The sequence below is a fragment of the Bemisia tabaci genome, chromosome 4, assembly GCF_918797505.1.
Source record: "Bemisia tabaci chromosome 4, PGI_BMITA_v3".
NCBI classification, from domain to species: Eukaryota; Metazoa; Arthropoda; class Insecta; order Hemiptera; family Aleyrodidae; genus Bemisia; species Bemisia tabaci.
In genome coordinates this window covers 39,259,302-39,275,224 of record NC_092796.1, presented here as the reverse complement: position 1 = coordinate 39,275,224, position 15,923 = coordinate 39,259,302, and the positions used below count along the sequence as shown (strand labels likewise).

At 43.1% G+C, this 15,923-nt stretch overlaps 1 protein-coding gene across 3 annotated transcripts in view; it reads right to left on the bottom strand.

Moving 5' to 3' along the window:
• The window catches only part of LOC109031512 (uncharacterized), a 27,689-nt gene extending 11,766 nt beyond the window's left edge, over positions 1-15,923 (bottom strand). For all 3 annotated transcript variants that reach the window (XM_019043065.2, XM_019043064.2, XM_072299828.1), the window contains exons 1-8: positions 15,816-15,923; positions 13,662-13,864; positions 12,495-12,677; positions 10,855-10,957; positions 10,364-10,477; positions 8,611-8,860; positions 7,288-7,390; positions 5,864-6,010 (exon numbers count right to left, since the gene is read on the bottom strand). In XM_019043065.2, the coding sequence (XP_018898610.1) occupies positions 5,864-6,010; positions 7,288-7,390; positions 8,611-8,860; positions 10,364-10,477; positions 10,855-10,957; positions 12,495-12,677; positions 13,662-13,864; positions 15,816-15,849 (1,137 nt within the window). In that variant the 5' untranslated portion in view covers positions 15,850-15,923. The remainder of the gene's footprint in view (positions 1-5,863; positions 6,011-7,287; positions 7,391-8,610; positions 8,861-10,363; positions 10,478-10,854; positions 10,958-12,494; positions 12,678-13,661; positions 13,865-15,815) is intronic.

Genomic DNA, 15,923 nt, shown 5'->3' with positions numbered 1-15,923 from the left:
CCTCGGATGTCCTGTCTTTTCTTTTCCAGAGCTTCACAGTCGAAGATGATATGCTCTGCAGTTTCCTCTTCTACCTCACACAGCCTACACTTTGGTTCATCCTTGAAGATACCCATCCTGTGCATGTGTTTCCGCAGGAGATTGTGTCCTGTCAGTAATCCCGACAGTATACCTAGCTGCTCCCTGCTACGATGCAACAGGTTTGCAGTCATTTTCCTTGAGTAGCCTTCCAGCATTTGCTTGGAATGTCTCATGCCTTCGGCATTCTGCCACTCTTTGTTCGCCTCTTCCATCACCCAGTCCCTCACTGTTGTTCTGAATCCTTTTTTGGTCAGTCCAAACACTGGTTCTGGTCCGATGTAATTTTCCTCTGATGCCTCCTTAGCTAAGCGGTCAGCAGTTTCGTTCCCCCTCACACCTGTGTGCCCACGAACCCACACCAATGTGACGTGGTTGTCGTTGGCCAGTCTTGTGAGCCTCTGTATGCCCTCCATGGTCAATTTTGAATTGACCTTGAAGTTTGATACCGCTTTTAGAGTTGCTTGGCTGTCCGAGAAAAAGGTGATCCTTTTGTCTCTCCAGCCTTTGTCTATAGCGTTATTCGCTGCCATCATTATGGCGTATAGCTCCGCCTGGTTCACCGTGGTGCTCCTGCCGAGACTCGCCTTCAGTTTGCAGTTTTTGTTTCCGTACACCGCTGCTCCTGTCTTATCTCCTGACTTAGATCCGTCAGTGAAGTAGCTAACTTCCGAGGCAGCCAGGGCATCGTCTACCATTTTCTGGTTCCCCTCGCCTTCGCTGATGCGGAGCCTGTATGGAATGTCGAAGTTGTACGTTGTTTTCATTTGATCAGAGACCATGTGTAAAGCCGGAGGGAAGCTTGGACTCTCACAGAGTGACTGGTGTCTTGGCCGCAGTTTGCCATCTAAGCTGTTGGTTTTCAGCCTAAAGGCTCCTGCTACTGCCTCCCCCTTCACTGCTAGGTGCAGGGGTGGCAGGCCTAGCATCACCTCCATTGCCGCTGTTGGAGTTGTTCTCACTGCTCCTGTCGTGTACAAGCATGCCAGTCTTTGCAGCGAGTCCAGCTTGTTCCGAGCTCCCTTTTGCTCCGTTTTTTCCCACCATATGCATGCTGCATATGTTATGATGGGTCTTACTATCGACGTATAGACCCATTTGGTTATCGCCGGTTTCAGCCCCCACCTCTTGCCAACCGACCTTCTGGCCAAATTCATGGCCCTTTTTGCTCGGTTTATGATGTGCTCTAGGTGCTGGTTCCAGTTCATTCTTTTATCTAGGTAGACACCTAGATATTTGACTGTGTCAGCCACCTTAATTTCACTTCCAAAAATGCTTGGAGCTTGGATGTTACCTAGGTTGTATTTCCTTGTGAATGGGACCAATGTCGTCTTCGTAGGATTCACCCTGAGGTTCTTATCTCTGCACCACTCCTCCACGATCCTGAGAGCTCCGCTCATTAGGTCTGAGAGGTCGTTGCAGTGTTTTCCTCTTATCAGTATAACGAAGTCATCTGCATATGCTTGCGCATAGTATCCAGCCTCATTTAGACGAACCAGAAGTTCATCTGCTACCAGGTTCCACAATTTGGGAGAGATGACTCCCCCTTGGGGGCAGCCCCTGGTTGCGCGAACCCTTCTCGATTCTCCAAACAAGTCTGCATTTACATGACGACCTCTAAGGAGGGCCTCTACCCATCTGTATGTGGTGTTGTTCAGCCCTTTTGTCCTGGCAGAGTTTAATATCGCATCAATGGATGTGTTGTCGAACGCTCCTTCGATGTCGAGAAAAACAGCTAATGCTACTTCCTTGCTCTTCATAGCTCGTTCGATTTGCTCAACAAGGGAATTCAGTGCTGTCTCCGTGGACTTCCCAATCTGGTAGGCATGTTGGTGGCTGTGCAATGGTGCTACCCTCAGTAGCCCCTCACACATCCTTCTGTCAACTAGCCTTTCCAGTGTTTTAGTTATGAATGAAGAAAGACAGATAGGCCTATATGCCTTGGCCTGGTCGAAGTTCTTCCGGCCATGCTTGGGCAGAAAGACCACTCTGACCTCCCTCCACCCTTGAGGTATGTAACCAAATGCAAGGCTGGCTCTTAGGATCCTGATAAGCGCAGGTTGCAATATTTCAGCTCCCTGTTGTAATAGTGCTGGCAGTATTCCGTCAGGTCCAGGTGCCTTGTATGGTTTGAAAGATTTCACCGCCCACTTTAGTCTGTTGACCGTGACAGTTTCCCTCGCCTCGTGCCAGTCCAGTCTGCCCGTCCTCCTTACGAAGGTCTGCGTCTCCCTGGCCTCATTCGAGTTTTCGTCCTGTAACGGTTCGCATTCGGGGAAGTGTGTTTGCAGGAGCACCTCCAGTGTTTCCGCCTCCGTCTCCGTTAGCGATCCATCTGGTTTCATAAGGTTGCCTCCTTTAAACGCTGGGTCTTTTGCTAAGAGTCTCATGAGTTTAGCTCCGTCTGAGTATGTATCTATCTCTTCGCAGAACTTCCGCCAGGACTCTTTTTTCGCCCTTCTTAACTCTCTGTTGTAAGCGTTTAGTGATGTGTAGTATTCGTCCCAACTTCCATCTCTTCTCGCTTTATTCCAGAGTTTCCTCGTTTCCTGTCTTAGTTCGCCCAATTTAGGGCTCCACCATTCCAGTGTTGGTTCCCTTCTCTTGATCTCTGGACAGCTGTTGTGATATGCTGATGTGATGACCCCCTCTAAGGCGAGGGCTGCTGCATTTAGCTCCTGAATGTTGCCGTACCTCAATTCTACTTCTCCTAGTCTCCTGACGAGCTCTTTTCGATAAAGGTCCCAGTCAGTACGTCTAGGATTCCTGTAGAAGTATGTGCTTTTGGCCTCTACATTCAGCTTGAAGGTGATATACCGGTGGTCTGACAAGGAGACCAGCTCCTTAGCCACCCTCCAGTCTTTTACCCAATCCTCTGCGTTGCTAGATGCAATTGTGATGTCTATGACCTCACTCCTGTTTCTAGTCACAAAGGTTGGTTCGTTACCTAAATTCAAAACGTTTAAATTAAAACTGCTTATAAATTCAAGTAGTTGGTTACCTCTACCATTTGTGTCTGTGCTGCCCCATGCGACGTGGTGGGAGTTTGCGTCTGTTCCTACGATCAGTCTGCTCCTCCCTCTCGTTGCATAGTCTACCAGCCTCTGAAGTTCCGCTGTTGGTGGTTCTAATTCGTAGGGGAGGTAGGACGATGCAAGTATAAACTCCCTCGCCCTGTCCTCCCCTTCTCTTTTTACATTCACCTTCACCGCTGTTAGATCTGCAGTTATGAGGTTTCTTAGCGGCATAGAGTTTATTCCCTTCCTCACTAATATGCAGGTTCTGGGTCTGTTTTCCCCTGACAAGTCATAGACTAAGTCAGCGCCAGCCCCACCGAATCCTGCAGGTTTCCCTTTGATGGTCCAGGGTTCCTGGATGAGTGCAATGTCCAGTTTCTTAGTGAGGAAGTTTTTCACAAGGTTTGCTGTCGCAGCCTTGCTTTTATGCAGATTGATCTGCACGATCTTCATGCCCTGCTTTCTTTTTGTCCAAGTTCGTTAGCCTCACTGAGTTGAATCCGATGTAGATAACCATCTTCCTCGCCTCCAGGACTGCCAACGAAGCCATGTCCACTACGCACACCAAAGTTTGACCTTTCGTGGTCTCCTTTGAGTGTATAACTTTCCAGTCTTTGGTAAGAAGTCCACCGTTCTGTCCCTCGATCTTTTCCAAGATCTCGGACGGCTTTGCCTTCTATAACTCTGCTGGTGCTTCGAAGATGACCCTGCAGCTTACGATGAGGTCCTTTGCAAGGACCGCCTTCAGCTCTGCCCCTTCCCAGGGTACCAGAGTAGCCGTCTTATCCTGCAGCCAAATTTTGGTAACCAAGTTTCTGCAGTACAGCATCAGTGTTCCCTGCTCGAATTTGGTTCCCTGAAATTGTGGCTTACTTTCTGAGTCTGGTTCTATCCTTGCTAGAAGAGCCTGCTGTACCAGCTCCATTTCTTTTTCGCTGAGCCTGCTCTTTGGATAGTCCTTCGGTACCACTGCCATTTTAATGCTGGTGACTACGCCAGAGAACGAAGGTCCTGGTTGGTCTTTCCAGCGTTTGTTTGGCACAGTGTTCTTGGCGGAGTCCGGTGTGCTGCTGTCCGATCTCCCTCTCTTGGAGGTTTGGCCTTTCAGCTGCAGCTCCCTTAACCTATCTGTTTGCGGCTGCGAGGAACCAGCTTTTTTCTGTTTCCGCTTTGCCGCTCCAGATTTCTTATTCGAGTTTGCAGGTTTAGAGGGGGGTTTTCCCTTTTCCTGCTCCCCGGTGGTAGCTGTGGGGGTGCCGGCTGAAGTCTGCGGGTTGGTTGTCATTGCTGACTTCCCCTCCGCTGCCTTCTCCTGCTCCTCCCTCAGTTTTCTTTCCCTTCTTCGCTTTTTAATTTGGGCTCCAGAAAGTTTCCTCTTCTTCGTTTTGTCCTTTGGCTCGGTCTCTCCGGTTCTGGCTTCCGCCACCCCGGTAGTTTCCTCTGAGGTTGCTGAGTCTTTCGGTTCTCCCAAAAGCCTCTCCTCCGTCTCAGAGGAGACTTCCATCACCTCGGATTCTTGCAGTGCGGCATTTTCATGCCCCCCGCCTGTGCGGAGTTCTGAGGATGTAGCAGTGTGTTGCTTCTCCTCATTCCCCTGAAGTACCATCTCTAGGTCTGAGTCTGGTCGACTCTCCCCTGAGATGTTCTGGTTTTGTGGTGTTTCAGAGTGAATTTTATCCATATGAGTCCCACGAGATGTGAGGAAGTGGTGTGGTCCACCCTAGCAGAGCCTCTTACCAGGGTAAGGCTACATACGCTGGGAGGTCGCCCGGTATCCCAGGGCTCCGTTAAGGCACCATTTGCCCCTGGTGCCATACTCCCAACGCACGGGTCGCTTAACTCGCTGGGTATTTGGGGCTTGGAGCGTTTGGTCCGCGACCTTTTATTCAATATATTCAAGGCTACCCTACACAAGTATTACACGACGGCACTACCTACATAGGGAATCCAGCTATCCGCCACCTGCTGACGCGCCCACTAGGTAACGCCCCCAACCCGTGGGTCGGATATCAATACTACAGCGTTGATGGAGAAAGCCGCACGAACACTCGAGCGTTGTCTACCCTCCGATTAAATACGAGTTTAGTGGAAAACTTGAAAGCTCTCTTTTTCTAAAGTTTCAGAGAATTTTCTGCGCAGTTTAATGTATATAATCTAAAGGAAATATATTCCAAACTTTTCTTAAAAAGTAATATTTGATTAGGAGAAAGGCTGAGTCAGGATCCTCAAATGGCGTTCAGTGGCGTGGCGTGCTTTGCGATGTATCGATTGATCGGTCATTTAAACCTATGGAGAAATATCGATAAATAGGGTGTTCGCAGCGAACACCTTAATTATCGATTATTTATCACAGCTTCAAATGGGGAAATATCGATAGATCGCAAAGCACGCCACGCCACTGATGGCGTTACCTATTCCTCAGCGAGGTAGGAACCAACGAACAGTCGCGAGACGTGAATGATTGATTGTAGATATTCCCCAATTTGAAGCTATGGTAAAGAATCGATTATAAAGGTGTTTGTTGCGACCACCCTGTTAGTCGATCATTTTCCATAGGTTTAAACGACAGATCAATCGATGTATCGCAAAGCACGCCACGCAACTGCAGCAGAACAGTGATTCTTACGGAGTTCTTCCGAGCAACTAACGAGCGCACCCTCCGCCTTCATAAAAAAATTGGTTCCTTGCTGTTAAACTCGATCCAAACAAGATCATAATTCTTCGCAACAATGTGAGAAAAATCTGAAATTAGAGTTGTCAAATCTTACCCCTCGTTCAATCAAGCTTAGACATTGACAAAGAGCCACGCCATCATATATATGCGCGTTCTTCATGCCCTCGGCTTCCACAGAATTCTTGTAAGCTTTCATGTTCACAATCGGGGATAATGAAAAACGCCGCTTGTTGGGTGGTATCTGGAAACAGTTAGAAATGGTTAGGCATTAACCATTGCTTTATTCGTCTTATGCTAGCCTTTCCGGCAACAGATCGGCCTGTCATGTATCAGAATCGTGTTTTTACTGTTGAATATCGTTTATTAATTTTTTTCGTCAATATTATTGAAAAAATAGTTTAGATCCAACTAATGAGACTGAAATGAATAGAACCAAGAGATGATAAATTATTGTAATAAGACTGTTTATCTACTTCCCTGGTAAAATTTGGCGATAGGAGCTGCGTTTCAAAATACCATAGGAGTTCTTATAGCCGACTGAAAAGGGCGATAGAAAATCATATAGCTGGCTGTAGAAAGTGGAAAAAATCATACGGCCGGGCTACACGAAGCGATAAAAAATTATACAGCCGGACTATAGTTCCTACCGCCGGGCTTTACACTTTATCGCCTGGCTGTTGCTTTTTCGCGATCGGCTATGAAAGGCTATAAGAAATTGAGTAGAAATTCTTGTGCTTTGTAAATCCTTAAGTTTGTACGGAATCAACTCAATATTTACAAAACGCACATTATATTTTCCTTTACTACATATTTTTTTTTATCAATTAAAATGAGAATAATCCATACAGAGTGTGCCAAGATTTCAAAGTCATGAGTTGAAAAACGCTGACTCCGCGAGATTAAATATTAGAGCCTAACACAAAGCGGAGCGGCGGCGCACCGGCGCCTACAAACCTAACAGGGATACTTCACGCATTGCGCAATGCGTGAAGTATCCCTATTAGGTTTGCAGGCGCCAATGCGCGTTCAGCGCTGGCTGCCCGCCCGCCGCGCCGCGCCGCAGCGTACCGCGGCGCTTGAAGCAACTATTTCACACCAGAGGTATTGCACAGTATCATACGAAATTGAAAGCGCTCCAACATATTAGGAATGTCAAGCATCCTTCAAAAGAACGGAGCTTTCCTCGCAAATTAAATCAAGATACTGCGGCCCAAAAAGAGAACGGTCGTCCAAAAACTCACTAAGTCCTAGCATCCGTAATTAGTAACGCTTAGTATACCTACACTTTATTGCCAGGCTGTTGCTTAATCGCCATCGGCTATAAATGGCTATAAGAAATTGTGTTGCCGGCTATAGAAACTATTGGAAATCTTACAGCCGGGTGTAGGTCTATGGTATTTTGGAACATAGATTCTACTGCCAATTTTTACCAGGGTTATGATATCCAGAAGGTTTAGTAGCCAGCAATCAGTTTAGTAGCAGTACAGTTTAATAACAATCAGCCTTAAAAGAGCTTACCCAGGCAGCAATGAGAAAACTGGAATCGTCTGGAAGAGATACATTCACGGCATTCTTACCAAAATTCGCCAGGTCAGGCCAAAATTCTTCGAACGGTTTGATACTGAAATTAAGGGAACATCGGCTTTTATCATTATGGACTGGATCCATACGAAAAATATCATACAAAGAGATTTTAAACTAACGCCCCATTTAACGAAAAATATTTTAATCAAAGTTTAAACTCTTGCAAAAATATTTCAGTACCTTATAGTCAAAAGGTACCTACCGACCTCCCACCTGTTTAGTAATTCCGAGACATCAGGGAATAACCATGCGTCGGCCCTATTGACTTCAATATAAATAGCAATTCTTGAAATTTTTTATCTCATAACCGATGTGTAATATAGATTTACCAAACGGAACCGTTATTAGAGATCTCCAAAACTGCACTAACTCGATTTTTCAAAGATGAGAGTTAGGTACTTATTTGCTCTGGGATACTGATATAAAGTTTCCCAAGAAAAATCATTTCTCTTACCTATTGATCTTTAAGGCACACTTCGCGTATCACTATTGCATGAGTGAGAACACAAATCCCGGAGCGCCTTCATCTTTTTCGTATACAACCCGGACATCCATAGAGCACGAATAGTTGCATGCAGGTGTTTTTATCATCGTTGACTGTGCGTACATTGTTGGCGAGACTAACAAAGGGTATCTTGATCGATTTCCTTTCTTTGGAAATGAAGTGCGGCGATTAGGAAAATTATTCATTGATTAATTTTTTATCCTTGTTAAGGAAAGTGATAATTTTAATAATAGCTCTAATGATTGCTCCTAATGAGAAGAAAACTTTTACATCTTAGAAAATAAATTATAGGACCCAGGTGTTTATTCTCGATTATAGGAGTCGAACTCCGTCGGATTATCACTATTCATGTATACTGCTGTGCTAAGAAAGGATGCCGTCTGAAAAATGAGGACGCTGCCAAATTGTTCTCCATAAATTGTGAATTTTACGGGGAATTACCGAGATTTCCCCTAGGTTTGGCTCAATCCAAGGCAAAGGAAACCGTGGCTTACATTATTGCGCGATGGATGACGTCAGTCACCAACAGTGGCGTGGTGTGTTTTTTTTCAACTGGTCTGCCATTTAAAGATTGAGAAAAAGGATCGAAAAACATGCAAGGCAACGGACACCTTTCTTACCTAATCTATTCTTTACCATAACCTCAAATAAAGAAATATCGGCAAGATCACATTATCATTTGATTATCCCTAAGATAAAACCATCAAACCCCGATTATTATTTTGACCCCCGTATTATTATGGACAACTCACTTGACTTGTTCCGGCGGATCGAAGAGATAGCTCTTGAGAATGGGTGTGATTTTAGGTCTCGGCAAATACATGTAGGCTGAGTATAAGTCGATGACGACGTAAGAGTGGAAAACGGGGGTGGTCGGCAGGTCGCGACCCCTTAAATTCAGAAGCCAGGCGATGTCATCCAAGGCTGTCACTACGTGCAAGTCCAACGACTCGTTTTTCATCCAATCTCGCAAACGCCGCACTTTACTTTGCCATCGTTCTCCTTTAAAATATTAAGCATTTTACGCACCACTCAATGGGCATATTTAAAAACTAGGGGGTACACCCCCCGGCTGCTACGCTGCTCAACTTCCAGAGGGCGTTTCACCGGTCCCCGTGAGTTAATCTAATTGAACTGGCTCATCCAGGGACTATACCCTCGATATAGCAAAACAAATCCTGAAAATCGACCGTGTAGCTCTTCAGAATGAACTATGAAAAATTGAACATTTCGCTAAATTCTTTAAATGGGAGAATTCATAACTTTGTTCCGTATATTATTTCAATTCTCATTTGGCAATTTTTGTAATTTTACTTAATTACCCTGGTAAAAATTGGCGATAGGAGCTGCGTTCCAAAATACCATTGGAGTTCTTGTAGCCGACTGAAGAGGGCGATAGAAAATCATATAGCTGGCTGTAGAAAGTGGAAAAAATCATACGGCCGGGCTACACGAAGCGATTAAAAATTATACAGCCGGGCTATAGTTCCTATATCGCCGGGCATTTACACTTTATCGCCTGGCTGTTGCTTTTTCGCCATCGGCTGTAAAAGGCTATAAGAAATTGAGTAGGAATTATTGTGCTTTGTAAATCCTTAAGTTTGTACGGAATCACCTTAATATTTACAAAACGTACATTATATTTTCCTTTACTACATATTTTTTTTCATCAATTAAAGTGAGAATAATCCATACAGAGTGTGCAAACATTTCACAGTCATGAGTTGAAAAACGCTGACTCCGCGAGATTAAATATAAGAGCTTAACACAAAGCGGAGCGGCGGCGCAACGGCGCCTACAAACCCAACAGGGATACTTCACGCATTGCGCAATGCGTGAAGTATCCCTATTAGGTTTGCAGGCGCCAATGCGCGTTCAGCGCTGGCTGCCCGCCCGCCGCGCCGCGCCGCAGCGCACCGCGGCGCTTGAAGCAACTATTTCACACCAGAGGTATTGCACAGTATCATACGAAATTGAAGGCGCTCCAACATCTTAGGAATGTCAGGCATCCTTCAAAAGAACGGAGCTTATCCTCGCATATTAAATCAAGATACTGCGGCCCAAAAAGAGAGCGGTAGTCCAAAAACTCACTAAGTCCTAGCATCCGTAATTAGTAACGTTTAGCATACACTTTATCGCCAGGCTGTTGCTTAATCGCCATCGGCTATGAAAGGCTATAAGAAATTGTGTTGCCGGCTATAGCTATTGGAAATCTTACAGCCGGCTGTAGGTCTATGGTATTTTGGAACACAGATCCCACTGCCAATTTTTACCAGGGTAGAAAAAAAAGGAAAAACTACCCATGCATTAAAAGCATTTAAATTGAAAGCAAGAGTTCTAAAATTGATGATGAAGATTTGAGTTAGTCACGTTTGTTTGATAATGCCCCATATCGTTCATTAATACATACAATGGACAATGGTATCGCACAATAGCAGGAACAAATGTTACAATTTGGATGAGAAGCGTGAGTTGCAATTTTTTAAGTCAAATCTGTAAACTTACCAGCGTATTGAACTGGATGGAAACCCACCAAAGAGTTCGAGTAAAATGGCCGATGTGTCCAAATTTTGTCAACAAAATTGTAGGTCATGACCTTCAGGGTCATCTTATTTTGCGCTGAAAAATGTAACAGATTGATGATCAGATTAGGGTTTTTAACAAAAGCTCCCACATCTTACCGTGTGACATTCCACAAGAGAAGAGGAAACTTACTTTACAAAAACTTTTGCCATCTTATATACCTCGAGTACTAACTTGAATCGGAGATCAGGAAACTTTTGTCACTCATTTCGCTCATCTTTTTGTTGCATGTGAAAGACGCGAATATGTAATAATTATATAATAATATTACGAGATACATTCAAGAATATAAATATCAAATTTCCCGAAATAAATGAACTTTTACAAACGAGTTTTTTCTTTATATACAATTTTTTAAATTGAAATAGCAGTTAAAAGAACTGTCATTACTTTGCTCCAGAAGATAAACTTACCAAAAAATTTTCCCATTTGAATCCAAGACAGTGCCGGAATCTTTGCTGGATCCGCACCAACAGTTGTACCTTCCCCCAGCTCTTCCAATAGCCACTTTGCAATCTACGCATAAAATATCAAATTGTAACAAAACTGATTGTCTTTTTTAAGAATCTCGGGTCGTAATGTGGAATTCTGGATATTAAATGAAAATCTGTGTTTCCTCTGAAATTACCAAAGGGGCAAATAGTTGCTTTTCTTTTTCCCTTTCATCAGTGACTCGTTGTGATCAAATCGGCATCGACAGTGGCATGCTCACACAATATATCAATTGGACTCAGGTATTTCTGACAAATGGAACTATCTGCATAATGACATGAGCCCTGTTACGCATATATTCTTATGAATCTCAGGGCTCATGTCTCAATGCACATAGTTCCGTTTGGTAGAAATACGTCCAATTGTACAGTTGGGGACTGTACATGTGACAGCTGCTGATAGCAGATTAAGTAGGCGTAGAATGCGCAGGTAGGGGTGTTGCAGTGGAAGGGGAAAGGAAGGAAGGGTTTGGATGGGGTAGTGGACACGCCCAGAGTTAGGATTTTCGCGTTGAGATTTTTGGCATTAGGGCTACCTATGGGCTTACCATTTTAAATAGAATAGCCCTGGTAAAAATTGGCAGTAGAATCTGCGTTCCAAAATACCATAGACCTACGGCTGGCTGTAAAATTTCCAATAGCTTCTATAGCCGGCTATACAATCTATACTATAATTTATTATAGCCTTTTATAGCCGATGGCGATTAAGCAACTCACAGCCAGGCGATGAAGTGTATGCTGAACGTCACTAATTACAGATGCTAGGACTTAGTGAGTTTTTGGACTACTGCTCTCTTTTTGGGCCGTAGTATCTTGATTTATTTTGCGAGGAAAGCTCCGTACTTTTGATGGATGCCTGTCATTCCTAATATAAGAGAACCTTCAGTTTCGTATGATACTGTGCAATACCTCTGGTGTGAAATAGTTGCTTCAAGCGCCGTGGCACGCTGCGGTGCGGCAGGCGGGCAGCCAGCGCGAAACGCGCATTGGCGCCTTCAAACCTAACATAGGGATACCTCACGCGTTGCGCAATGCGTGAAGTATTCCTGTTAGGTTTGTAGGCGCCGGTTCGTCGCCGCTCCGCTTTGTGTTAGGCTCTAATATTTAATCTGGCGGAGTCAGCGTTATTCAACTCATGATTTTGAAATCTTTGCACATCCTGTATGGATTATCCTCGTTTTATTAATTGATGAAAAAAAATATGTATTAAAGGAAAATATAACGTGTGTTTTGTAAATATTAAGGTGGTTCCGTATCAAACTTAATGATTTCCAAAGCACACGAATTTCTACACAATTTCTTATAGCCTTTTATAATCGATGGCGAAAAAGCAACAGCCAGGCGATAAAGTGTAAAGCCCGGCTATAGGAACTATAGCCCGGCTGCATAATTCTTTATCGCTTTGTATAGCCTGGCCGTATGATTTTCGCCGCATTCTACAGCCAGCTATATGATTTTCTGTAGCCTTCTTTAGCCGGCTATAAGAATTCCTATGGTATTTTGAAACGCAGCTCTTATCGCAAATTTTTACCAGGGAGGAAATGAGGGGTTGAGAAACTTACGGCCATCCAACCCTGTTCGGTAATGAGTGTCCATTGACAGTCCAACTGTTGGTCGGCCTGCTCGAAGTAGCGCACGTCTGTCTGAAGGGCAGCTTTGTCGGCGGTTATGATCGCTTTGCCGGCGCTTCCAGAGAATCCGCTGATGTACTGGAGCCGACGGTCAGCCAAAGCCACAAATTCATTCTGTATTTGTGAAAAGTTTTCAAGTCGCATTAGAGATTCAGAATTAACCAAATCTGATAATAGAAAATCATTCTAAGAGACTTTATTAACTACCGAAGCGCTCAACTTTGGAAGCGTTTCCTTCGAATTTCCCATTTTCTGTCCTCAAATTTTGAATTCCTACCAAATAATACATTTTTGTATTCTTTGCGCTATAAATGATGCAGAATCAAACCCTATGAGCTGCGGTATAGTACCTAGTCTGATTTTTATTATCCCACCTTTAGGCACAATTTGCCTGATTCCGTCATATATTTTGAAATGGACTGCAGTTTGCAATATTTAAATTTGGAACTATTATTTATGCTAATTTACAGAAGCGCCTATCTTGACAGGGAAATTTCTAAAATCTAAGTTATACTTCTAAAGACAATCAGAAATTGTGGTTTCTTATTTACGCGTGGTATACAGGCCGCAATAAAGAGCAATCAGAAGGTTTTGTAATGGAGTGTTATGCATGCTGTCTATTTACTGATTGAGGGGCTCCTCATATTGAAATTCGTCGCAATAAAATTGAAATTATAGCTGCATTTTTTTGCATTGCAAATTGCTTACCTCTCTCACTCACGGAACACATTTTACTAGACCATATAAAATCAGCATTCATCGACCAAATGGACTTCATTTCGCAATTAGGAACTACAATTTCTAGCTCATCCTTAAAAACACTTATGTGCATAGTAAAACCAATGATACGAACGTTGTTTATATACTGAGGTATGAAATATATCCTAATTGCTAATTGAAGACCTAATGATGTATGTTTTGGAATGTATTGTAATAGATTGCAATTTCATTGCATTAAATTGCATTTGCAAAATTACTTTAATATTTTCGTTGCTTTGAATTACTCGGGTTGCAAAATGCAGTCCAAAAAAATCATACTTACAACTCGTGCGTAGTCCTAGCTGAAAGGTGAATCTGAGCACATATTTATTCATTTACCTGATGATCATCGGCATAAGGTACTATGTACGCGTCGATTTTATTCTCGGTCATTTCATGACGCAATTTTGCGAGTTTCTCCACGGTAACCTCTCGGCTGGGTGGCACTGTAGAGTTTGTTCGGCATCCTAACCGGTCAAGCAACGGCCTCAGATAGATTTTTTCTGTGTATTTTCCATAGTGAGCTGATGTGGCTATTTTTGCTGGAAGAAGTCGTCATACAGATGGGTCAACAGAGGACGAGGACTCATTTCTTTACATTTTATAATAGAAATTCACTCATAAGCGAGCACTACCACATTGCACCCTCTAATCATCGCAAAAATGAGTTATGAAAATTGAAAAAACTGGCTAGGAACCTGAGCGCTTTGATAAGCTGATCTGGTGACTACGTCATTCGACATTCGATAAATTTGTTAGCCAGAAGAAACAAACTGACAATGAGTCAATATCGATCGCTTTGCCGCGCTTTTTAAGGGCGGCACAATATTTTAAAGGTGAAAAAAAGTATAACGTGGCCACTTTATTATATTACATTTTGCATTTGGAAACTACAATTTCAAGCTTATCTACACAATCACCTATCTCATAGAGTACATAGAGTCGTAATGTAAGTGGGAGAGCTGGCGCCATGTTCTGCTCGACGAATTCCGAGCCCGGTGTGCGCCGAGTTCGGGTCGCTTTTTCGATACATTTTCGATCCAAAATGGCGGTGTGGAATACGTGGTAATTCCTATCTCCTTTGTTGTTGTTGCTGTTGTCATCGGATGGCCGGGTACCCGTGTATCGCAAACAATCGATTATGTATCGAAAAAGTGACCCGGCGTCACACAGGAGTCTCGGAATTCGGGACATGGAAAATGCTTAAAAGTGGCGCCAGCTCTCCCACTTACATTACGACTCTATGTACTCTATGACCTATCTGCATAAGGAAACTTATCGCACCTACACTGTTTATAACAAGAGCCAGGAACGTTAGTTCCTAAATTGCAAAATGTATTTTAGTTAATCTAAATTACACCCCATCTTGTTCGACTGTATTCGCACGATTGGTGTTGAGATGCAATGTTGCTCGTTGGTGCCGCTCTAAATGTTTAAATTGCACTTTTTCAAGTAAAAAAGTCAGAGGACATGGATAACTAGTAATAAATTGACTGTAAATAATTGAAGATCACGAATCGCGATTACGACTTTTAGAAATCTCCGCTTCCAATTCATTCTTTTTTTGATAAAAGGCTTTAAAATCATGGCACCGGGTGGGAGCGCCTTCATTTACCCGTGATACTCCACGCTTCACTATGCAATTCGTTTAGTTCTGTATCCGATCTGTACCCAACTGAAGAAACTGACTTACTACGCGCGCATGTAATTGATAAAGTACATACGAGCAGCTATGGTAAACGTAGGAAAAAAAGTGTTTCTCACAATTCTGACCTTGCTTCGTGTTTCATTATTTCTAAATTTCTTTTTTATCAATTCATCACCATTAGATCGCATTTGCGGGCAGCACATAGGCGGTAAAACTACCAAATCACATATTGCATTTGCGGTGTTTGGAAATCTCCCCTCCCCCTCCATTCATTCTCTTGAAGGAGAATAAATAACTATCATTCTTCAAAATTTTTGCCGAGTTTTCTTCAAACGGAAATGAAAAATCACAGAGATTTCCAAAAATTGACGTTGAGCAGTTTTTCAATTCAAAAATTTTGTATGGCAGGAAGTCTACATCGACGCAAATCGAGATACGTGGTCTGGTAGTTTCACCGTCGATTTATAATTAAAAAAAATTAGATATTACAATTAATTAACCACTATTATCATCATTATTTATACATCATTATTTATCATCATTCTTTCCTGGTTCCATTGTAGAGCGATTTTACCTTTTCCCCGTAATAACCCCCAACTAATTTGTATATTTTTATTCCATCATACTGATTAACATTAATAAAGACATCAAAACGTATACTGTTGTGAATTTTCCTCAAATTGTTAGTCTTGATCCCCTATTTTCCAACCGCTGTTTATAGGATTTTGGACCATTTTCGTGTCCTGTTTTCCTCCTCAATAAGCGAATCTTAGCGTACCAAAAAAGAATTTCGGATCAAATTTTTAAGATCTCGAATAGGAGAGAAAAATGCAAGGGTAACTTACCAAAAATCAAAACTAATAACACACGAAGAGACATCTCGGATCGAAGCACCGCACTGCTCTGATCCAGACGGCAATTAAATTTAGATTTAGACAGACAGGTATCCTCAA